The sequence below is a fragment of the Hypanus sabinus genome, chromosome 9, assembly GCF_030144855.1.
Source record: "Hypanus sabinus isolate sHypSab1 chromosome 9, sHypSab1.hap1, whole genome shotgun sequence".
Classification (NCBI taxonomy): Eukaryota; Metazoa; Chordata; class Chondrichthyes; order Myliobatiformes; family Dasyatidae; genus Hypanus; species Hypanus sabinus.
Window position 1 is genome coordinate 95,874,656 of NC_082714.1, and position 11,338 is coordinate 95,885,993.

General features: G+C 42.9%; 1 protein-coding gene across 1 annotated transcript; it reads left to right on the forward strand.

Moving 5' to 3' along the window:
• Positions 1-4,171: 4,171 nt before the first annotated feature.
• Positions 4,172-6,174, forward strand: LOC132398879 (immunoglobulin lambda-1 light chain-like). Its single transcript, XM_059978711.1, has 3 exons — positions 4,172-4,283; positions 4,398-4,757; positions 5,605-6,174. Exons 1-3 carry the CDS (start codon positions 4,208-4,210, stop codon positions 5,931-5,933), a joined length of 765 nt encoding a protein of 254 aa, XP_059834694.1. The 5' UTR covers positions 4,172-4,207; the 3' UTR covers positions 5,934-6,174.
• Positions 6,175-11,338: the final 5,164 nt, after the last annotated feature.

Below are 11,338 nucleotides of genomic sequence, written 5' to 3' on the forward strand. Positions count from 1 at the left end.
GTCTCATGATCAAGCAAATGTCCGAGTTAATCACGAAATAATTTATAATCTCAGATCACAGCTCCTCCAAAACCTGTTCGTGTCCCCAAACCAGCTTCACTCAGACTAAGAGAAATAAGGACGGGGGCGGCATTCGGCGCACGAACCCGCATACCAGTTCAGACAACATATTTCGGACCCTCGGCCACAACTTCCCTTTTCGACAACTTCCCGATGTCCTCCGGTTCTCCCTTTGATCGAAAACACACTAGGTATTTTCACGTCACTATCCTTCTGGTCGGAGCCTCAGTTAAATAAGGAAACTCGGAAAATATCAGCCGCACTCAATGACAAACAAAATTGTAATTTCTCTCCAAAGTGAAACAAAAGCCCCTGACAGGACAGCCCTACTCCAAGGACACCTACCCCTCGGTGAAAGTGGCTTCCTGCCTGCCGTTTTTTTTGATCTGACCAAACATGAAATACTGCAAGCAATTCTGGGCTCCGTATTTAAGTAAAGATGTGCTGACATTGAAAAGAGTCCAGGGTATGTTCCGGGCAAAGGTTAATGGATAAAGTGCTCTTGTATCTCTGTGCCTGTACTCTCTGGCGTTTAGAAGAATGGGATGAGGGGAGTGTCAGATCGGAAGTTATAGAATATTGAAAAGACTAGATAAAGTGGATTTGTGGAGGATGTTTCCTACAGTGGCAGTCTAGGACCAAAGGTCACAATCTCAGAATAAAAGCACATTCCTTTGCAACTCTGACGAGGAGAAATTTCTTTAGACATGGGGTAGATAGTCTGTGAACTTCATTGCCATTGTGACTGCAGAGGGCAAGTCATTGGTATGTTTAAAACGGAGGTTGAGAAGGTTCTTGTTTAGAAAGTGCGTCAAAACTTATAGGGAGAACAGAGGAGAATGACAAGGATGATAAGTCAGCCATGAATGAATGGTGGAGTAGACTCGATAGATCGAACCACTTAATTCTGCTCTTATGTCTTGTGTCTTATAGTCTTAGGTCCTCTCACCTTTTCAGTCGTAAGTTAAACAGGCCTGTGCCGTCTACGCTTACTTATGGGGCGCAGTTCATAGCCCGGGCCTCGGTCCATTGGAAGCAAAGCCAGACATGAGCTTCAGCGCCATGCAGATCTAATGGACAGATTTGTATACACTTCTCTTTGAGGCGAAAGATAAAGCGACTGGACTATGCTCACACTGAAATTGACTTGGGCGTACGGTTATCTTCAGAACATATTTAAAATATCCTCCAAACTCCAAGGTTTTATGAAGGCGAATTCGAAAACTTTCAGTAATGCCATTTTTCATTAAGGTCTCGTCACTGTGGCACTGGGCTGTTTACTATTTGCGTTTGCTGTGCACTTCTGAATTTTATTTTATAAACATTTGTGGTAATTTTTTAAAGTGTTGTGCGTGGTATTATGTTTTTGTGGGTGCGCAGTGGTTCGTTGCTTCCGTTGGCCGGGTATACGTACAAAGATGACAATAAACTTGAGCTTGAAATCAGAAGAAACCAACTTAAATCAGCTGGAACTTATCAAACATTGACAATGAACCATGCGCTGAAGCACTCTGTATGGTTTGTCAGAAAGATGGACCTTAAAATTTATGTAACGAAGGAAAGACGTAGATTTTAAAGAGGTTGGATTGATAAGCATATAGCCTACCGCTTAATATCTCAAATACAATCTCGATTAGTTGAGTAATTAAATCTGAGGATAAACTATTCAAGCTTTGTGGATGCAAAGATCTTTGGCGATATAGTGGTAGGTTGTGGGGCGAGAGTAAGAGGAACGCCTCGCTCTGGAAATATTTTCTGATGCAGACTGGTGACGATGGAAAGAAACGTGGCTCCTCTGCTGTAGAAATATTGTAGAGCTGAAGTCTGGCTATGGGGAAACTAAATCATTAACAACAGCACCGAGATGATACTTGACGTACAATGTTCCTCCTCTTGTGAGAGCAACTGAATCACAGTGAAATCAAACTGGCCTATCCAATTATATTTTAAATATAACTCCTCTCTTCTGCGATGACACTGGTGTGTATCAGGAAAGAGTCACCGTTGATCAGCCAGTTTTAAATGACATAAAATGGGGTAGGAAAATGTTATCTTCACATGTACTACCGGCATTAAGCAGGGTAATATAAGGGCAATATAGATAACAATTATGTTCCAAAGCAGTTTATTTATATCCGGAAAATCCCCGTTAACAGAACCAATCATTAGGTCTTGGGGAGAGAAGAATCGACAGACGTTCGCACCACAACTAAGAATGGCAGTTTGGCGCTGGAGTGAAAGCAATCTACGGGTTGACATGGGAAAGGAGGAGAGGACTCGTTAATAGTTGTATTCCCGTGGATGTCAGGTTTAGCCGTTCATTATTCGGATTCTGGAAATTTGGACCTCCGATTAATCGGGGTTGCCGCTTATTTGGGCCAAAATGTACTAACTGAAACAACAGCAGGATGCAAAGGATGGAAATACAGTGGTAATAGTTTTCCTGGTCGGGGTATCTAGTGTCGGGTGTCAGTGTATCAAAACATAACTTGTGTCACTCCGGACGGAAATCAGAAAGAAATCAGTTGATTTTTTTTCTGTGAACTTGATGATCGGTCGCTAAGTATATTCAAGATGGGATTTGCGGAATGTTTAGATACCAGAGGAATTAATACATATTCAGGGATTCGATACAGAATTGATATATATTGATACAGGGACTCAGGAAAATTATTACCTGCAGTGTTATTTAATGGGTGGGGTGGCTCGATGGTCCAGTGACCGAAAGGTAATCATTTTGTAATGGCTTACACTGCAGGCCCAAAGCGCCGACGGTTTTTCAGGGTGATAATAATGCGACCAATGCAGGAGCTGTTGGAGCTGAGGACTTCCATGTTGAACACGAGAATGCCATACCGCAGCTGATCCAAGGAGCGTTTTTGTTAGGTCAGGTGATGCAGTTTTTTTGCTATTAATTACCCGACCTTACACATCACATTCAAGGTCTCTGTAACTCATGTTCTCAGTCTCATTACTTAATTTATGTTTTAAATTTCCACAGTTTGTCTTCCAATTACTGATTGTTGGTTTGTGTATAGTTTTTCATTGATTCTATTCTATCATTTTTGTCCTATTCTAAATACCTACAGAAAATGAATCGAAAAGTAGTATATGGGTTCTAATGGTCCATTTACGAGTGCGGATAATTTCACTCATAATCAAAACTGAATTGATTCCACAACTGATGGACTTACCTCGAAGGACTCTACAACTCATGTCCTCAATATTAATTGACCATCAGTCTATCTTTCTGTCTGTCTGCCTGTCTCTACCTCTCTCTCTCTCCCTCTCTCTCTCTCCGTCGATCTATCTCTAGATATTTATTTATTGTTGCTATTGTTATTTACTTTTAATTTTCCCAGCTCTTGTTAGTAAAACCTGAGGTACAGGCATAGCCAAGCATGATTATTTGTTAATTACTAAGAACTTTCGGACTATTCCACTGCTGTTTAGAATTGTGGCTCTCTGAAGATTTAACATGGATATTACTACGTAGGTCTAATTGTTTCATGCGATTGTGTAGTTCCTTTGGGATGACAACATTTGTAGCTATTACTATCGAGACAATCCACAACTTGTTCGTCTTTCAGAATATTTCATTTTCTTCCTATAATAATAACAACAGTAGTTTTATTAATATAATAATATATTATATAATAATAATAATAATAATAATAATAATAATTATTATTATCATTGTATTTTCTCAGTTTATCTATTTCACATTGTTGACTTGTCTCCCTTTCTTTGTAGGTTTTCATCGATTCAGTAGCATTTAGGCTTGGTCGCTCGCTAAGGCAGACATTAGCTGCTACATGCTGCTAAATGCAGCCGTCATTGAATGTCTAAAATTATGTCCACCCCCAGTTTAGTTCCCAGATATTGATCAGACCGATTTGCCTTGGATCTTTGATATAACATAGCTAAATAAAATCATTTTGACGGTAGAGATTAATATTTTTACGATCATGGAATTCGCAAACAGTCGATTCCAGAGGACAGGTGGTCAGTCTCCGCCCCCATCCTGCCTCTGTCCCCTCCCACTCATTATCATCCGCGGTTAATAAAGAGCCCGGAGTGTCCAGTTTGCAGACACTAGAACCGGAGCCAACCCCGGTGTTTGCATAGCAGCGCACGGTTCGGTTGGATGTTAGGTCGTTCGCTGACCGAAGGAATGTCGCCAGTTCTGCATCTCCTGTGGGCTCTCATGGTCCATTTACCAGGTGAGAGGCGGGTTTGTTAACGCACGAATTACCCGCAAAAAAAAAAAAATGGTTGAAACGTTAACACTTCTTATGGTTGCAAATCACCCCGTAGTTTTATTCTGTCTATTACAGGTATCCTAGCGGTCCCAGTCCTCAATCAGACCCTAGTATCCGGTCCTGTCTCCGCGGGACAAACTGCCCGCTTAGAGTGCCGGATGCAGAACGGAAACGTTGGAAGTTACGTATTTGAGTGGGACCGACATCGTCCCGGGAAGAGACCGGAGGGAGTGATAAAGCATTGGGCGAATAATATCATTCGCAGAGGACCCGGCATCACCGAACGTTTCCAACCGTCCAGAGACACCTTCACGAACAGTCACATCCTGACCATCGGCAAATTGGAGCCCGGAGACTCGGCCGTCTATTACTGCAGAGTGTGGGAAAGTGGCGTGGCTTGGTTCTATGGACCGGGGACGATCCTGGAGATAAAGAGTAAGTAATCCTCTCGTTCTATATCAAATTAAGCTTCCGGAGAAATTCTCGTTTCAATCGTACTGTTCGCTGGCTCTACACTGGTGAAAGTATCGATTTGTCGAATTCTTCCACTTTTGATTCATCCTTTGAAATTTTCTCACGAAGCAGCAGGACTCGAAAGTCCATTCATTTAACCCGTTAATCCCTTCCTAATATTCCAAAAGTCCCCAACTCATCTTCCGCACTCAATTTAATAGATGTACATCGTGCAAACCAGTGTTAACTGGCATGATACATTATAAATCAAAATTTCGCAGTATGTGAAAGAGCAATGCGTCATTATTGCCAAATACAATAAAGGAAAATAAAAGACATTGAAGATGTCATAGAGAAAAAAGTTCTCACCACTCTGAAACTTTCTGTATCTTCGTTACTTCGTGCTGCCTTATTGGACGGCGAGCTATCGATCTCTTCCCGGACCGCCCCTGTCTAAGAACGTCTAAAGCTACAATATCCATAACCACTTAACAGCTAGAAATAGATTTGCGGATTTGATGTTGTCTCCCCCACCCCCGCCCTCACGTAACCAGTCCCCAGGTACCTACTTCAGCAAAGAGAACAGGACAGTATCCAAATGTGTTAATTTACCAGACCTGACATAAGATGTGAGCAACAATTCCATGATAGCGTTTGTCGATGGGTCGATTGGTCGTAGTCTGTCCCCAGCTTTTCACTAATTGTCTGAAGAGTTGGTGCATTATAATCATGGTCTGACGGGAGTTCGGTCAGTGGGTGGCGCTGTTTAGGAAATGCACAGGTCAATGATGATATTTTCCTCTCCTCCCACCACTTTTCTCACACACAGGTAGCGAGAGCAGAAAGCCCTCGGTTCTCCTGCTCCCTCCGTCCTCGGAGGAGACCGGTTCGGGTTCTGCCACCCTATCCTGCCTCGTGAGCGGCTTTAAGCCTGGATTGGTCGCGCTGCGCTGGAGCGTAGATGGCGTCGAGACAGAGAGTGGCGTGACGACAGGCGCCGTGTCCCTGGACACCGACCAGACCTACAGACTGAGCAGTTACCTGCGGGTTCCCGTCGCTGCCTGGAACATGGGCTCGAACTATTCCTGCAGCGTGAGTCACAGCTCGCTGAGCTCGCCGCTGCGCAAAACCATCTCTTCATCCGCCTGTGCGCAGTGAGAGTGTGCCTGCTGGGTGCGCACCAATGCAGTGAAACCTGCACTAGCGCTGTCTAGCTGCCGTCTGCAATGTAATTCTGTAACAAATATCCGTTTCTGGGAACTAAGAAAATGCTTAATAAATTTAGAGATGAATGTTTTGATCGCCCATCGCCCAATGTTTGCGACGTGTAATCCAATGTAGAATGTACCTCACACTGCTGTGTCTGAACTTTTGCTGTTTGCAAAATGGGGAGAGAACCTTCAGGAGATAATGACCGTATTGTGATTGAATTTTGTTACACAGTACTTAATAAAGAGACAACTCCGCGGCGGGTTTACAATGGATCTTTCTTTACTAGACTCCACTTTGAGCCCCGAATGAATTAGTAGCGAGTAACATGACATGCTTGAACTACAGTTCATAGACTTACAGTCAAGTCCGTTTAAACGGCTTAACCGCCCCTCGTTATCAATGTCGATCTCTGTATACCACATCTTCAAGACCAGCAATCAACGTTAGTCAGCATATACAGTTCAATGCATTAGGAATTTCCTCTGTTGTGTTGGCATGACATAAAGCAGAACATTGAAGAATTAAAAGGAATAATTATCAAAAATTGAAGTTAGAAGATAAATTCAGTACATGGAATAAAATGTGCGCAAATGCACAAATGGCAGCATCTATGTACAATGCAAACAACATTATAAAATTAGCTTTGAAGTATTTATTTTACAGTGCAGTCACTGGGATAATAGATAGAGGTGTGGGTATTACTACACATGGTTGATCAGATTAACAACTCGGGGAAGTAACACAGACAAATTGCTGGCGGAAATCGTCATGTCCAACTGGATCTATGGAGAGCTCTCGGCTCGAACGTCAATAGTTTATTGCTTTCCACAGATGCTTCCTGTCCAGCTCCGTTCCTCCTGAATTTTGCATCTGCTGCTCCGATTTTCCAGCATCCACAGAATCTCTGAATTCCCTGGGCGGGGGTATAATTTTGAGGTGATTGAAATGGCGTGAAATGTTTGTTTTGATAGTTCTGAAATGCACTCCACTACGTTTTCTTTTCGGGAGGAAAGATAGTTTGCGAGGTGTGTAGTGTCTACAATGATTTTTTCTGCCCATTTCTTTGTCCTGCTCACATACAAGTCATCCAGTGATGTTCGACTGTAGCAAATGGCATCGTCAGTTCATCTGGTATTATTTTGTCAGAGAATGCTGCACCAAACCAGATAGTAATGGTGATGTGAGGCTGCTCTCTAGTTTGGCAGTGTAGAATTGCACATCCCGCCTTCACCTGTTCCTCTGCTTATTATCTTTCCATCCCGCCCCCCGCACTTGTTTACCCTGCAAATCCTTACCTGTGTCCCACCCACTCCCTGACCACATCGTGTTCACATATCCGCCATTGCCTGAGGAAAATCTGACCTCCCACCATGAGTGGTACACTGTAAAGATGTTTCCCTGTATCTTGGATCTTACCTCCATCGGTGTTAGCGATTCGCTCAATCCATTCACGCATAAATCTCAAAGCTTAAAACGCCCACTATTCTACCCCTTTTAAATACCGTTCATCTTCTGGGTGCGAGTGGGGGGCAGTGGTAATGACAATAGGTCATTTAACCACCTGAATCTGTGACCTGACGACATCCGATGGGAAGTCTCTGCTCCATTTCGCATCCGTCCCTATTGACCCGCGCGGTCTTGTTCCGTGACAGAATTTCGATCGGAGGGATATTTAAAGATCGGGGAAAATTAATATAATTATATAAAGCACAGAATCCGGATAGATCTGTGTTGGATTCTGATAAACACAGTTACTCGTTCTGAAGTTACACTTCACTACTGTCCTGACTTTTCTTCATCAAGCCCATTTTATATCCAATTGGATGTCTCATCGCAAACATATGATGTTCTTGAGAAGCCTTCTATGACATATCTCTTTTAACTTCACCATGGAAAACACTATCAGGATGCTGGACGCTCCAGAGGGTTAGGAGAAGAGGTCTGTGAACTTGGGATTACCAGGGAGAAACATCTTGGAAAACTGAAAGCTCTGCATGTATATGGACCTGTTGGTATACATCCAGGGGCTCTGACAGTGGTGGCGAAGGGGATTGTGGAGGCATTACTAATGATGTTTGAAGAATAAATTGATTTTGGCATAGTTCCTGAGGAATGGACAATGGCAAATATCACTCCACTCTTCAAGACTGGAGAAAGGCAGTAGAAAGAAAAATATAGGCCAGTTAGCTTGACCTCAATGGTTAGAAAGATGTTGCAGTCGACTGTTAATTATGTGGTTTCGTGATAAAATAGTCCGTAGTCAGCGCGGTATACTTAAGGGAAAGATTTATCTGTCAAGTATTTTTGAATTCTTTGGCGATATGACATGCAGGTTAGACAATGGAGAATCGGCGGGTGTTGTGCACTTGGAGTTTCAAAAGAATTTTGACAAGGTACCACACATGGAGCTGCTAAACAAATTAAGAGCCAATGGTGTTTCAAGAAAGATTCTAGCATGGAGGAAGCATTGGATGATTGAAAGGAGGGAAAAGAGGAATAAAGCGAGCCTTCTCTGGTTGGCAGATAGTGACCAGTGGTGCTCCACAGGGTCTCTGATGGGACCGATTCTTTTTCTGTTATATGTCAATGACTTGGAATAAGGAATTGATGGCTTTGTGGCTGGTTTCTTAGAAGATTCGAAGAGAGGTGGAGGAACAAGTAGTCCTGAGGAAGTATAGAGGCTACTGATTGACTTAGACAGATGAGAGGAATCGGCAAAGAAGTAGCAGATGGAATACAGGATCATGCACCTTGGTAGAAGAAATAAAAGGGTAGACTATTTTCTACATGGATAGAAAATTCCAGAATTTGAGGTGCAAAGCGACTTGGGAGTTCTTGTGCAGGATTTCCAAGATGTGAATTTGCAGGTCGAGTCGGTGGTGAGGAAGGTAGCTGTGATGTTTGCGTTCTCATCAGGAGGACTAGAACATAACAGCAAGGATGTAATATTGAGGCTTTATGAAGCACTGGTAAGGCCTCACTTGCAGTGCTGTGAGCAGCTTTGGGCCCCTTATCTAAGAAAGAGGTTGCTGCCATTGGAGAGGTTTCTTAGGGGGTTCGCGAAAATGTTTTCGGGAATGAAAGGCTTGTCAGATGAAGAAGGTTGGATGCCTCTGGGCCTGTACTCTCCGGAATTTAGAAGAGTAAGGGGTGACCTCATTGAAACCGTCGAACGTTCAGAAGCATCGTCAGAGTGGAGATGGAGAGAATGTTCCCGATTTGGGTGAGTCCAAGACGAGAGAACACAGCCTCAAAATAGAGGCGCGTACTTTCAGAACGGAGCTGAGGAGGAATTCCTTTAGCCAGTGTCACTCGGTTCGGATATGGCCAAAGTGCGGAGTGAGAGGCACTGAAGCTGGACGATAGTTCACAGACTTCAATGCGAACAGTTTTAAAGGGAAAAGAAAACAATAAACGCTAGGCCAAGCAAGGCTATTAACTAAATCTTTCAAATGGAAATCGAAGCCTACGCTGTGGCTGAAAGGAATATCTAAATATAAAATAATACCGTTCGTCTTCAGAGTCAGTTGACTCGACAGCCAATTTCTCACGCCAGTCCGAATGCGATGTTGAAGTCGTATTACTGTGTTTAAATCACGACAAATATACGACGGAATAAATCGAGTTAAATGCTATCACAATGAAAAAATAATTTGCTGATACGTGCATATTCACGAACACAGTTGCCGTATCTGCTGAGCTGCCAAATCCATGGTTGTGACAGCCAGAGAGTGGTGAATCAGTGAAATTCGTTCGAACAGGCGACTGTGGAGGCCATGTCACTGTATAACTAAGATAGAGCATGACAAGATTTTGATTAGTCTGGGCATGAAGGGATACAGGGAGAAGGCAGGAGATCGAGACTCAGAAGGAAAATGGATCAGTCATGATGAGATGGCGTCGCATGCTTGATGGGTCAAATTGACTAATTCTACTTCTATATCTTATGGTAATATTCTTCCCATATGCTACATGCTGTTCGTCATCTCTTCAGACTTCACTTCACCGGACACAATATCCCACGGACAAAGCCATGAAGACTATCCCTAATCACTCCCTACCATTCCAAAGGCTGATAGATACTGACCCCAAGGAAATCCTCCGATAACTTGTCTTTACTTGACTTAAGATTTCTTAAGGATAGAGTTATATGGCTCTTTCCTGCAGCACTTATGAAAAGACAAATGATTAGCCACACACTGTTCTTTCGGTATCTCACTCCTGGGTGAGGGACATGTTGGAAGACATGTTGGACAATATGTTGGCGGAGACAAGTTGCCAGAAAGGATACGTTATCTTGGTAGCGAGGATGGGTGAGCACATGGTCGAAACGTCGGAGGGTAGCTGAGATCACAGGGGATGAGTAGAGAGGGGGGGGGAGAGAAGGGAGCGGGTAGGTATACCTCAAAGAGACTCGCAGTACAGTAGCAGATAAAAAAAAAAGAGATTCTTCAAACGTTGCAAATCCACAGCAGCACACACAAACTGCTGGGGGATCGCAGCAGGTCAGGGATTTTCTCTGGAAATGCATAAACAATCGACGTTCAAGTACGAATGGAATTGGAAAGGAAGGGAAACACGTCAGAATTTTTTTAAAGTTTCATTGATTGGCAAGGTCGCGTTTAATATGCGTTAGGTAAAACCCAGATGGATGGTAAAGGATATGAGAAGAATACATTTGATAGGAGGGGAGAGAGGGCCATAGGAGAACGAGAAAAAGAAGAAGAAGTAGAAGAGGAAGAAGAAGAAAAAGAAGAAGAAGAAGAAGAAGAAGAAGAAGAAGAAGAAGAAGAAGAAGAAGAAGAAGAAGAAGAAGAAGAAGAAGAAGAAGAAGAAGAAGAAGAAGAAGAAGAAGAAGAAGAAGAGGCACTAGGGTGGAGTTGATAGGTCCATGAGCATAAGAGGTAACAATGGGGAATAGAAGACGAAGAAAAGAGGAGAGGAAAAGAACTTATCTGGGTTCTCGCAGAACTCAAATGAGTTCACAACACATGCACACAGACAATTGGCAATAAATTCAGAAGAATAATCTCCAGTCATTTCCCTACCACTGCCGTGGGACTAGATGGTCTATCGGTTCCGTGATTAATTCCACATGAGATTTTAAGAAACATATAAAATTATGAAAGGGAAGTTGCTTCTACTGATAGGTGAGACTAGAACTAGGAACCATAGTCTCAAGATTCGACTAAGAAGAAGAGGAACTGTTTTCCTCAGAAAGTAGTGAATCTGTGGAATTCTGTGCCAAATGAAGCATTCGGGGCTACATCAGTAAATATATTTAAGTCAAGGTTTGATAGATTTGTGCATAGTAGGGAAATTAAGAGTTATGGGGGTGGAGATGAGTCCAT